At 39.1% G+C, this 14,327-nt stretch overlaps 1 protein-coding gene across 1 annotated transcript; it reads left to right on the top strand.

The window, feature by feature from the left end:
• The first annotated feature begins 4,159 nt into the window (after positions 1 to 4,159).
• On the top strand, positions 4,160 to 8,275 carry LOC144037545 (uncharacterized). The gene is made up of 5 exons (XM_077549106.1): positions 4,160 to 4,164; positions 4,215 to 4,314; positions 6,617 to 6,732; positions 6,821 to 6,835; positions 7,279 to 8,275. The coding sequence occupies exons 1-5, from the start codon at positions 4,160 to 4,162 to the stop codon at positions 8,273 to 8,275; spliced, it is 1,233 nt and encodes a 410-aa protein (XP_077405232.1).
• The last annotated feature ends 6,052 nt before the right edge of the window (positions 8,276 to 14,327 follow it).

Below are 14,327 nucleotides of genomic sequence, written 5' to 3'. Positions count from 1 at the left end.
AAACACTTTAAAAATACTTATTTTTTTATTCATCTTGAACTCAACAAAATAAAAACTAACTGACCTGCTCTCATGTATATCAAAAGTAACTAAAATTAAACAACAAAAGTCAAAATTAACACTAAAGATAATATTTAATGCAATTTGAAGTAAAAATGCTTTCTTGAGATATTTAAGTATTTCTTTAAAATTATCTGTCATTGTTTTTTTTTTTTTGTCATTATGAAATGGCACTGGCACTGTTGTTTTTTAGAGTTTACATCTCATGAAATGTATACTTGGTAGTGCTGATGTCGCAGCAGAGGCAGCAATCCGTACACCCAATTGTTTGCTTTGCATTTTAATCACCCTCTCAAGCTTTCCCGTTATATTGTACTGTTATATTACATACAATCTTGTTAAAATTACAGTTAAACACTGTACTTTAATTATGGAAAAATAATGTTTTTTTTTCCTGAGAAAAAGATAAATAAAAATAATAATAATAATTATTATTAATTAATTAAAATTACCCCCAAATTTTTTTACGAGAAAAACATTTTCAGTTATTTCACAGTATTTTTTCTGCTGCCCCAAGAAGCTGGAAAATTGTGTGTGTTTTTTTAAACTTTTTTTGTTTTTTTACAGTGTATATGCTGATGTTAGATGTCCTTTCAAAATAAATGTTTTTGCAATGAATGCTACAATCTATAGGACATTACAGAAATTGTAGTTATTTTCACTTAAAAAAAGATCAATTCACAAAGAAATTATGGTACAATTTTACATTTTATTCCATTAAATAACAGACAAATATTTGTGAAATGATGATACATTTGCAAACGTATTTTAACAATCAATATATGTATTTCTAATAAAGTTTTTGTGTGTAAAAGAACAGAAATATTGTGTGTTTTTACAGTTACAGTGATTCCACATAATATCAGAGTTTATTTTTATAAATAAAATATGTTTAAAATACAGAAAAAAACACTTAAAATAAAAGGCTAAATTATGTTATATTACAGTTTTTTTACAGTGTAAAACAAGGGTCAGCAACCTTTACTGTCAGAAGAGCCATTTTAGGCCAAATAAATAAATAATAAATAACTGCTGGAGGTTTTTTGTAATAACTACCATTTCTTTAAGCTTTCTCTTCAGTTCAGAGCCTGCACCAAAGCCTTCTGTATGCTCTAGCATAAAAAACATACAAATAGGTTTTTGGGACGATGGTAATATTTTAAATAGAACATGTTTATACGTTTTTGGGAGCAAATGAGTTAAACAATATTTTAGCAAAATTCCTATTAATTCCTACAATTTTTTCTCCCAGAAGAGGGACTAAAGAGCCACAAGTTGCAGACCCCTGCGCTAGTACACTCTTTTGTTCTCACTCGTAAGACAATTGTGACAAAAACATGTACTAATACGTGTATGTGGACAATTTAACGCATTAAGTTGAGCATCGAATAAATTGCACAAATGACTTTGCATTACTACTTTTTCCCTTAACAGCTCTATTACGACCACCTGTACTGCAACTGCTACTATCGACGTACTACTATTACTTTTACGTCTACTTCTACGACTACGGAGTCCATGCTGATCAGATTCATCAAAATTTGTTTTGTGTGTGCACAGATGGCAATGATGCTTCCGAACCTGGTGGTGGCGCTGTTGCTCATCATGGCGACACCGACTTACAGCGTAATCGATAAGAACTATTTGCTCAAAATAGTAAAGGGAATTACAAACAGGTATGTATGACGAGACTTCAGCTCTATAAAGTGCGTCTTTGTGCTAATGCTAACGCGCTAATGTGACCTTGCGTCTGCTCTCCCGCAGGATCATCATACGAAGGTGGGTGCGTCCACCCCAGCGACATCATCATCATTTACCTCGTCAAGTGTGTGTCAGGGCAAAAGTACACACCAAATTAGGCATATGTTGCTTTTCTTCATTTTCTTGAAGAGGAAATCTGAAATATTGAATACATGTTGTACATAACTTTGCTTTTGTTTTATTTTAAAAGGGGAAGTAAACCCTTTTTTTTGGACAATAATATGTTCCCGACTAATCTATCTATCCAGTCAAGAAATATTTAAGGTTGACTTGAACATTCAGCATTTTATTGAACAACCATAACCGTTTGAAGTTCCAAATTTTGAGATTGAATCCAATCTAATCCTCTTGATGTCTGGGCCCAAGTGGACTTGGCTCAGAATCAGAAGCCGGAGTCCAGTCAGGATTTTGGTGCTCATGTTTCTTTGGCGCTTGCTAACGACCGATGTGTGTGTTTCCAGCAACGGGCCCTTACCCATGTTCAGCGTGGCCGTGAGCATCCCACCCGGCAACAAGCCGGGCTTGTACGACCTCAATCAAGTGAAGGATGTGGGCCAGACCGTGACGGACAACATCAGGGCGTGCCGCGTCTATGCTGGCGACAACGTAGTGGCCGCCACTGTTCTGAAGTGGCCCGACAAGTCCGGATATTGTGCCAACGAGCCCGTGCCGTGGAGCGATGTTGTGGAACAATGCATAAATCGCATACCCAAAGGCAAAGTCGTCACGTTGGCCGACATGAAGATCTGTGGCTGGGATGAGAATAGACCCATTTCGGAGCACGCCGAGTACCGGGTTCTCAAAGAGTTCAACCGCTGGGCCAAGAATAAGGACAAGTCGGGTCTGTTGGTGTTGTACGTATTAACATCGCCGTGCACTCGTCAATGCACCAATGAAACCCATAGGAAGAGCATCCTTAAATTGGTGGAGGGCATCAAAGATTGGGCGGAGTACGCTATCGTCTTCTCCAAGGTTTACATAAGCCCCGATGTCACGATAACCGAGGGTGATTTGAAAGACGGCCTTCGCAGTCTGGGGAAACATCTTTCTCCAAGCCAGCAGGACAATAGCGGCCTGCAAAAGATCTTCCGATGTGATCATGAGAACTGTGTCAGCTGCGCCAGCGGGACTGAAGTCACACCTTGGTGTTATTCGGACAATGTAGCAGTGAGGGGAAATTGGCAAACAGGAAGAGGGGCAACGAGGGGAAATGGGCAAACAGAAAGAGGGGCAACGAGGGGAAATGGGCAAACAGGAAGAGGGGCAACGAGGGGAAAGAAAAGAAGCGGGCGGGGCTGAGCTTGTTGATGGCAACAACTTTTTGCTTACTCTTCATAAATGTATTTGCTAAATGCTAAGCTAATGTCAGCACGCTAACGTGAGAAATATAAAAGGCTTGAAAAATAATCTTAATAAGACAAAATTGAAAAAATGACCTGCTCAGAATTAAAGCTTTCAGCAATCAAACCTTGTCTCACCTTATTTATTTTTGTATTTAGTAAGAAAAGTTATACAGTATACACATTCACGTGACGTTAATAGATATATTTTGAAACCCGTGTTTGAAGGTCCAGGGAAGATGTGTACTATTTATAGTTACACAATTTCTTTGTACACGAAATGCTTTCTATTAAAATTCCATGAGTTGAAAGCGATCCTTGACTCATTGAGCGATTTTCAGCTATACTAACTTCCTTATTTATCATGTACAAATAATCCCTTTTTAAAAACACATTTGAAGTAAAAATGCTTTCTTGAGATATTTAAGTATTTCTTTAAAATGATCTGTCATTGTTTTTTTTTTTGGGGGGGGGGTGGTGGTAGGTATTAAAAGTACTAGTGTCATCGGTATTTGGTATGGGTGACTACTCGAGTTGAGTACTTCTGGTATCGTTCTGAAAAAAAATAATATCTAACATCGCTATTTATAAGCCTGGTTGAGATGCTGAAATTATGAGGACTTCAACACTTTAATTATACAAGGTCTCTAAACGATTAATCTATTATCAAATTAAGTAATTTCGATTTTGATAATCAATTAGTTGTTGATGGAACATTGCACTTTTACATTTTGTCATGAGTTTACGTGTCTTTTTGTATTTAGTTTTTTTTTTTTGGTGTCTTGCTTTTTTGACAAGCAAATTGTTGTCATTGTGAAATTGTTCCTCCAGCAGCTTCTTCTTTTACGATTATCTTCGCGCAGCATCTGTGTGACAAAATGACCGCGCAAACTCGCAAAGCATAAAGATAAAAAACAACAACAACAACTCTTGATGTTTGTTACATCAACCAGTTACTTAACCATCGTCAATTTGTGCATAAAACATGCAATATGATAATGAGGTGAGGAACTTCCTTCTTTGAGCTCCCGCCCCACACCATCTTCCTCTCAGGCAAGACAACAAAAAGCGCCACGTCGTCGTCTTCATCGTTGTCTTCATCGTTGTCTTCATCGTTGTCTTCATCGTTGTCTTCAAAATGTCACGTCAAAAGGTAAGCAGAGCTGCAGTGTCAGCACACAGTAGCTTATTGCGGATTAATATATTGCGGGTTTTATCTTGGGTTGTAGCTCGTTACATTACAATTTATCTATTCTATTTTTCTTATTATATTTCCTATGTTAACAAGCGTAATTTTCTTCGGTGTCAGAAAATACTGTGAAATAACAGAAAATTACTTTTTCGTAAAAAACATTTCCCCCCATATTTAAAGTACTTTTAACAAGATTGTATGTAATATATATTTAAAAAAATAATGTGATTAATCTTTAAAAACAAGAACAATAATTGTTAAAAAACTAGATATTTGGTTTAAAATTGCAACAGTTTACGGTTAGGGTAATTCATTTATGTAGCATTTTTCACTCTTACAAGGCTCTCAAACTGCTTTAAATGCTTACGAGTCATTCACCTTCTGATGACACAGCATTAGAGTTGAATATTTTGATCAAGGGTAGTGCTTCAACATGTTCATCAAGGGGATCGAATCGACAACCTCAAGGATACCAGACAGCCACTATACCACTGATTCACACTGGCACTGTTGTTTTTTAGATTTTACATCTCATGAAATGGGCAGCACGGTGGCTGACTGGTTAGCACGTCCGCCTCCCAGTGCAGAGGACGTGAGATCGAGTCCGGGCTTCGGCCTTCCTGGGTGGAGTTTGCATGTTCTCCCCGTGCTTGCGTGGGTTTTCACCGGGTACTCCGGTTTCCTCCCACATTCCAAAAACATGCATGGCAGGTTAATTGAACACTCCAAATTGTCCCTAGGTGTGAATGTGAGTGTGGTTGTTCGTCTTTGTGTGCCCTGCGATTGGCTGGCAACCAGTTCAGGGTGTACCCCGCCTACTGCCCGAAGCCAGCTGGGATAGGCTCCAGCACCCCCGCGACCCTTGTGAGGAAAAGCGGCCAAGAAAATGGATGGATGGATGGATCTCATAAAATGTATACTTGGTAGTGCTGATGTCGCAGCAGAGGCAGCAATCCGTACACCCAATTGTTTGCTTTGCATTTTAATCACCCTCTCAAGCTTTACTGTTATATTACATACAATCTTGTTAAAATTACAGTTCAACACTGTACTTTAATTATGGAAAATTAATGGGGTGTTTTACCCGAGAAAAAGATAAATAAAAATAATAATTATTATTATTAATTAATTAAAATTACCCCCAAATTTTTTTACGAGAAAAACATTTTCAGTTATTTCACAGTATTTTTTCTGCTGCCCCAAGAAGCTGGAAAATGATCGTGTTTTTTTTAAACCTTTTTTTTGTTTTTTACCTTGTATATGTTAATGTTAGATGTCCTTTCAAAATAAATGATATTGCAATGAATGCTACTATCTATAGAACATTACAGAAATTGTAGTTATTTCCACTTAAAAAAAAAGGTCAATTCACAAAGAAATTATGGTAAAATTTTACGTTTTATTCCATTAAATAACAGACAAATATTTGTGAAATGATGATACATTTGCAAACGTTTTTTAACAATCAATATATGTATTTCTAATGGAGTTTTTGTGTGTAAAAGAACAGAAATATTGTGTGTTTTTACAGTTACAGTGATTTCATGTAATATCAGAGTTTATTTTTATAAATTAAATAGGTTTAAAATACAGAAAAAAACACTTAAAATAAAAGGCTAAATTATGTTATAGTACAGGTTTTTTTTACATTGTAAAACAAGGGTCAGCAACCTTTACTGTCAGAAGAGCCATTTTTGCCAAATAAATAAATAATAAATAACTGCTGGTCGTTTTTTGTAATAACTACCATTGCTTTAAGCTTTCCCTTCAGTTCAGAGCCTGCACCAAAGCCTTCTGTATGCTCTAGCATAAAAAACGTACAAATAGGTTTTTGGGACGATGGTAATATTTTAAATAGAACGTGTTTATACGTTTTTGGGAGCAAATGAGTTAAACAATATTTTAGCAAAAAAAAAGTAAAAAATATTAATTCCTACAATTTTTTTTTCCCATAAGAGGGACTAAAGAGCCACAAGTTGCAGATCCCTGCGCGAGTACACTCTTTTGTTCTCACTCGTAAGACAATTGTGACAAAAACATGTACTAATACGTGTATGTGGAGAATTCAACGCATTAAGTTGAACATCGAATAAATTGCACAAATTACTTTGCATTACTATTTTTTTTCCCTTAACAGCTCTATTACGACCACCTGTACTGCAACTGCTACTATCGACGTACTACTATTACTTTTACGTCTACTTCTACGAATACGGAGTCCATGCTGATCAGATTCATCAAAATTAGTTTTGTGTGTGCACAGATGGCAATGATGCTTCCGAACCTGGTGGTGGCGCTGTTGCTCATCATGGCGACACCGACTTACAGCGTAATCGATAAGAACAATTTGCTCAAAATAGTAAAGGGAATTCGAAACAGGTATGTATGACGAGACTTCAGCTCTATAAAGTGCGTCTTTGTGATAATGCTAACGCGCTAATGTGACCTTGCGTCTGCTCGCCCGCAGGATCATCATACGAAGGTGGGTGCGTCCACCCCAGCGACATCATCATCATTTACCTCGTCAAGTGTGTGTCAGAGCAAAAGTACACACCAAATTAGGCATATGTTGCTTTTCTTCATTTTCTTGAAGAGGAAATCTGAAATATTGAATACATGTTGTACATAACTTTGCTTTTGTTTTATTTTAAAAGGGGAAGTAAACCCTTTTTTTTGGACAATAATATGTTCCCGACTAATCTATCTATCCAGTCAAGAAATATTTAAGGTTGACTTGAACATTCAGCATTTTATTGAACAACCATAACCGTTTGAAGTTCCAAATTTTGAGAGTGAATCCAATCTAATCCTCTTGATGTCTGGGCCCAAGTGGACTTGGCTCAGAATCAGAAGCCGGAGTCCAGTCAGGATTTTGGTGCTCATGTTTCTTTCGCGCTTGCTAACGACCGATGTGTGTGTTTCCAGCAACGAGCCCATGCCCATGTTCAGCGTGGCCGTAAGCATCCCACCCGGCAACAAGCCGGGCTTGTACGACCTCAATCAAGTGAAGGATGTGGGCCAGACCGTGACGGACAACATCAGGGCGTGCCGCGTCTATGCTGGCGACAACGTAGTGGCCGCCACTGTTCTGAAGTGGCCCGACAAGTCCGGATATTGTGCCAACGAGCCCGTGCCGTGGAGCGATGTTGTGAGACAATGCAAAAAACGCATACCCAAAGGCAACATCGTCACGTTGACCGACATGAAGAACTGTGGCTGGGATGAGAATAGACCCCGTTCGGAGCACGCCGAGTACCGGGTTCTCAAAGAGTTCAACCGCTGGGCCAAGAATAAGGACAAGTCGGGTCTGTTGGTGTTGTACGTATTAACATCGCCGTGCACTCGTCAATGCACCAATGAAACCCATAGGAAGAGCATCCTTAAATTGGTGGAGGGCATCAAAGATTGGGCGGAGTACGCTATCGTCTTCTCCAAGGTTTACATAAGCCCCGATGTCACGATAACCGAGGGTGATTTGAAAGACGGCCTTCGCAGTCTGGGGAAACATCTTTCTCCAAGCCAGCAGGACAATAGCGGCCTGCAAAAGATCTTCCGATGTGATCATGAGAACTGTGTCAGCTGCGCCAACGGGACTGAAGTCACACCTTGGTGTTATTCGGACAATGTAGAAAGTGGGGCAGAGAGGGGAAATGGGCAAACAGGAAGTGGGGCAGTGAGGGGAAATGTGCAAAAAGGAAGTGGGGCAGTGAGGGGAAATGTGCAAAAAGGAAGTGGGGCAGTGAGGGGAAATGTGCAAAAAGGAAGTGGGGCAGTGAGGGGAAATGGGCAAACAGGAAGTGGGGCAGTGAGGGGAAATGTGCAAACAGGAAGTGGGGCAGTGAGGGGAAATGGGCAAACAGGAAGTGGGGCAGTGAGGGGAAATGGGCAAACAGGAAGAGGGGCAACGAGGGGAAATGGGTAAACAGGAAGAGGGGCAGTGAGGGGAAATGGGCAAACAGGAAGAGGGGCAACGAGGGGAAAGAAAAGAAGCGGGAGGGGCTGAGCTTGTTGATGCCATCAACTTTTTGCTTACTCTTCATAAATGTATTTGCTAAATGCTAAGCTAATGTCAGCACGGTAAAGTGAGAAATATAAAATGCTTGAAAAATAATCTTAAAACAAAATTTAAAAAATGACCTGCTCAGAATTAAAGCTTTCAGCAATCAAACCTTGTCTCACCTTTATTTATTTTTGTATTTAGTAAGAAAAGTTATACAGTATACACATTCACGTGACGTTAATAGATATATTTTGAAACCCGTGTTTGAAGGTCAAGGGAAGATGTGTACTATTTATAGTTACACAATTTCTTTGTACGCTAAATGCTTTCTTTTTTTAATTTTTTTTAATTTTTTTTTTTTTCTGGAGAGCTCAGTATTGTTCATTTGACATGTCATCATCATTGCTCTCTCTTTTTATATATATATATATATATACATATATATTATTATTATTATTTTTTGTATGTGGGTGTGTGTTTGTGCGTGTGCGTGCGTGCGTGCGTGCGTGCGTGCGTGCGTGCGTGTAAAAAATCCCATACCGTTCACCTAAACCGAACACTTCAGAATCCAGCCAGAGTCGTGGGGCCGTCCGGAGACCCGAAGAAGGACCAAAGAAAAGAAAGGAAAGTGAAGTCCAGCACTGACCAGACATCACCCACCGGGCCACCAACCAGAGTCCTTCACCAACCCCAGAGACATCCAAATTCCAACAAATCAGGGAGACCTCAAGGGCCCAAAGGAGAGACTGAGGCAAGGTAGGAAGGACAGACGAAGCAGAGTGAGATCCACAGACACCAGCCTCCACCGATTCAATGAATTGAGGGAGAAGCAGATTGTGTCTGAGTTACGATAGATGCTGGTGTGTTGGATCTGGCATGCATGAAAATCTCCACCAAAGAGGGGAGCCGTCGAACCCCGCCAGGACAGAGCAAGCGCAACACCTCAGGGCCCCCCAGGCCGCGGCAGCGCCAAAGGACGACCCCCGGGCCCCGCAGGGGCCACCGGCCGGAGAGCAAACCCAGGAGCAGGAGCGCCCCCCACCCCAATGCGGCCCGCGCCCCCAACCCAACGCAGCAGGACGGAGCACTGCAGGCCCGCCAGGCACCCCACCAGCCCACAACCCCCGCTCCCCGCACAACCCCCCGCCCCCCATTCACCCCCGCCATCCACCCCAACCCAGCCCCAGCCGCCCCCAGGTCCCCAAATCCCCAGACACCCCCCCACCCCAGCAATTTCTTTGTACACTAAATGCTTTCTATTAAAATTCCATGAGTTGATAGCGATCCTTGACTCATTGAGCGATTTTCAGCTATAAAAACTTACTATTTTGTCCATAATAAATTTGATAACTTCTTATCATGTACAAATAATCCCTTTTTAAAAACAAATTTTCCCACTCGTGTGTTGACTGAAAATGACTTCACCTGTGCTTAGGAAATAGGTACGGCCAATCACGGCTCACCCGTTGTCTGGGTTTGGTCAGCAAACTGAGCCATGATTGGTCGTTACCTGTTCCCTCAGCACAGGTGATGTCATCTTCAGTTAACAGCAACTGGCAAAATTTGTTTTTAAAGGGATTAATTGTTCATGAAAAGTTATTACATTAATTATAGACAAAATGTTATCTTCTTCCTATCGAAAATGTCTCAATGACTCAAGTATCCCTTTATGTCTGTTGTAAACAGAGGTGGCAAATCCAAGTCCAGAAAGTAAAACCCCTGCCACAGTTTGGCTTTAGCCCCCAGTGCTAGCTAGCTAGCTCCCTAGCAGGTAAACAAACACCATCGGCGGGTGCTAGCTAGCTAGCTAGTTTTCTAGCAGGTAAACAAGCACCATGAGAGCTAGCTAACTAGCACCTGAGGCTAAAACCAAACTGTGGTAGGATTTTTACTTTCTGGACCTGGATTTGGCACCTCTGGTTGTAAATGTTCTTCTTCAGAGATATTCTTGAGTAGATGAAATGTCATTTGGCATATCAAGATACTAAAAGACTCAAACACGTTCTCTCAAGATGAGAGGAATTTATAGATTTAGTAAAAATTGTACAAATAAACATATCTATAATCAAATTTATCCTTGAGGAAAATTCTTCTGAAAATCAGAATACAATTACATCAATTGGCAAAGAACATGGTGTTTGATGACCATAAAAAAGGCCCATGGAAGATATAGATTTTTGGTTGAGACCCTATAACCCATCATAAAACATCAGTTTACACTCTAAACAGCAGCTGAATCAAAACAGGACCAAGCTGATTATATTTACAAACAGTTAGTTTGGGAATAATTCATGTGATATTTTAACAAATTGGAAATAAACAATTTTTTGTTTGTAAAAAGTAATTTATCTTTTTTCCCATCACTGTTTTGAAGAAAAATGTTGTTACTTTTGTAATTGTGGGAATGTTGTTTCTAACCTTTATTCAACATGATTATTATAGCAATTTATTCGCCTCACTTTTTTACAGTGCAAAAACTCTTTACACAGTTCCAATTTAAACTTGCTTCAAAAATTCTTGCTATCCTGGGTACATATCATCTGATTTCACATTACTTACAGTATTCACACAATTTAATGTTAAATATAAACTTTTCCCCATTCATTTTCAATGGGACTGACATTAAACTTTTTCCAAGTACCACTTTCTACTTTCAGATCAGGAAATGGATTATAATTTCAGTTCAATTTACAATAAAAAAATATTAATTTTCACATAATGTATCTTTCAATTTAATTCATAAGCACATTAATTCAAATCTTAGCATTCAGCTTTCAGCTTTCCCACACAATTTCTCCAGAAATTACACTTTGTCTAAAAGTTCTATAGTATAGATATATACAATAAAAATAAAAATAAATCACTTTCCACTTTCAGATCAGGAAATGGATTATAATTTCACTAAAATGATTAAATCCCACTTTAGACAGATTGCAGTTCAACTTTTATTTTTATTCACTTGTCATTTAACTACAATTAAAAATGAGTAATTTTCACATAATGTATCTTTCAATTTAATTCATAGGCACATGCATTGAAATCATAGCATTCAGCTTTTCAGCATTCCCATGCAATTTCCCCAGTAATTTTTAGAAGATGCCGTGGGCCGCATAAAAATAGATGCCGGGACACAAATAGCCCCCGGGACATAGTTTGGACATCACTGTCATAAGTTAATATAATACAATCACTCAGACATTATTTAGTCAAAATCCATAATATGCACATTTTCCGGAAAAAATAAATTCTTAGCGGCACTTTTGACTTTTGCTGCATGCTGATCTTTCCTAAAAATCTGCAGAGGAAATGAATCTTCCCGCAGTTCTATTTTCTTTGCAGCCAGTGTTATCCAGCCTCATTAAAACGCAATGCCATCCTGGCTCAACTTACAGTATAGCTCAAGTTGCTGTCTAAGCTCTTTGTTTCAAGTGCAGCTGCGAAGCAAGGGGAAGTTTCCCTTCCCGCGAGCCTTGGCACACTGAGACCTTGCTAGTAGCAGTGAAGTGAAAAGGCTCACCGTTTCCAATCTGATAAGAAATCCAGGGTGCATGCAGTGGATATGCGCTGGTCCAGCTGCTGTTATCGAGATGAGATTTCCCGATTGACCCCACTCTGTTTGCATTATCAGACCGCTGGCCTGAGGGCAAAAACAATGATGGTGGCAGCTACTTGTTATTGTATTGTATGCACAGGAAAACTGCTGCTGCTACTGCTGGCCACAGTTTGGTCACCTGAGATCAACCAGAAAATTACAGGCTTGGATTTATTTTTATTTTTAAGTGGGACTATTGGAATGGAGACAATGGAAGAGGAAAGTGGAATGCCCAACTACAGTACGCAAAGTATTTCAAACGAACATTTTAGATTATGCAATGATTGACTGAAAAGTAGACATCTCCACAGTCTTCCAAAGAAAATTTCCCAACGGACAAAAATTTAACTTGCCCTGACTCTTAGTCGATAAAATAAACAGAAATAAACTGTGTTGTAATTAGTGGTGTCAGGCGATTAACATTTTTTGTCGTAATTAATCGCATGACTTCAATAGTTAACTCACGATTAATCTCAAATTTTATATCCGTTTTAAATGTACAATAAAATATTTTTTCCCCAAGTTTTCATACTCTTGTTAACGTAAAAGTGGGGAAAATAGGTAAACTAATAGAAATATGGCTGCGTCTTTTAGTCATTGATACAGAAATTTCATAGTAATTCAATGAATTGAGTTAAAATTAAAAAGATGTACTGTAAAAAACGAGTGTGATATTGATTGTGTTGGTCATTTTCTGCCACTAGATAGCATCATTGCATTTTTAAGACGGTGGTGACAGCTTAGTGCATTTTTCTTTTCATATTAAGAACCATCTAATCTTTAACATGAAGTAACTTGTGAAATTCTGCTAATTTTTTTTAATTGTTAAATACAACTTGACCCCAGTCTCCACAAATATATGCGTTATTATTACATGTATTACTTAAAAATTTTGACGTGGAGCTGTCTGCTGCGCTGCGGACTGGAATTCCCCCAGTACAGGCTTTCCAAAAGGGGTGGTCATTAATCGCGCGTTAAAAAATAAATGAATAGTGGCGTTAAAGGAAATTTAAATTAACTTAATTTTGACACGCTAATGTAATAATAATATTACATACTGTACAGTTAACTATTAACTATTCATTTCAGTCTCCCTGGTTGTAAAATGTCCTTCTTATCACCACACTTCAGGGGAGGGATTTCATTTCTATAAACGATAATAGACACTCAAGGTCTAGCCCATTTTTTTCTTTAGCTAATGAGGTCTCCAGATGTTCCGGCGACAGCAGCTGCCAATTGTGTCCAGACATCCACGAGATTACCGCTACTCTTTCCGTGCCTCTCCCTTCTCTGTCTTTCTGCTTGTTTATTTCAATCCCTCTTGAAGTTTTCTGTACTTTCATGGAAAATAAATGAAAAATGTTGTGGAACGGTAACATCATACGCTGTTAGCCAGCTCCAGCTTGCACATCTTAATCTTCCTCACTGTGTACCCCTGTTGTCCAGCAGATACCATGGTAACAGAACCGATTCTGTTTGGTCTTTACTAAGACGGCGCACACACTTTCCATGGCTTTAGGATACTACACAGACATGACCAAACCCAATGCACAAAAAAAAACAAAAAAACAACAACCTTACCTTAACAAGTGTGTTTGCCTCAGGGAGACCTACATTTCTGTTCCCAACAGAAAAGTGCATAAATCCGCACCATGTAAACACGTTTATGGCTCACAAGTGAAGTAGTTGGGCCTCAACCGGGCAAGTGACCTTGTTTGCCAGCTTGGGTTTTTCCTCTCCTACTGCAGCCAGTTTACTTGTGATGAGGTGGGGCTGAGTCTCAAGTCACAAGTCTTAATCTTTTATATTTTATTTCAAACTAATCCCAATTTCCTGTGGCAAAACTCAAGCAAGTCAAGTGCAGTTCCTGCAGCATTTCAAAAAAGTCAAATCAAGCCAATCCCTTGGATTTAGCAAGCTCATACAGTCTTGCTCAGTCACAACATACACATGCATGTTAGCTATTTTGCACTACAACTACTACTTCTCTAATTCTGTTAGCCATCTGCAGTCTGACACATTCACACATTCTCATGCAATGATTCCAAACCTGTGTCTGTAATCTTCAAGCCAACGTCTAACATGAAGTACATAGTTCATGTTTGACCAGCTAATGGTTAGCTAAACTTTTTATAGTGAAGGATGAAGACAACAAGTGTTACATTAGGCCTCTTAACTCACTATGGGGAAATCAGCTTGTTTGCAACATGGCCCTGGGCCCTGGTTGATCTCTTATACTCTGCTGCCACCTGCTGGCTGTTTTTGTAATAACTACCATTTCTTCAACCGTTCTTTGTAGTTGAGACGCTGCATCAAAGCCTTCTGTATGCTCTAGCATAATTATTATTATTATTATTTTTAAACGTATACATTCGTCTTTGG

The sequence above is a fragment of the Vanacampus margaritifer genome, chromosome 17 (genome assembly GCF_051991255.1).
Source record: "Vanacampus margaritifer isolate UIUO_Vmar chromosome 17, RoL_Vmar_1.0, whole genome shotgun sequence".
In the NCBI taxonomy this organism is placed as follows: Eukaryota; Metazoa; Chordata; class Actinopteri; order Syngnathiformes; family Syngnathidae; genus Vanacampus; species Vanacampus margaritifer.
Note: the sequence above shows the minus strand (reverse complement) of the source record. Positions and strands in the feature narration are given on the sequence as shown.

Bases quoted from the DNA above. Each gene is read 5' to 3' on its own strand.
- LOC144037545 (XM_077549106.1), top strand. The intron at 4,315-6,616 runs GTAAGCAGAGCT...GTGTGTGCACAG, and splicing joins TCAAAATGTCACGTCAAAAG to ATGGCAATGATGCTTCCGAA.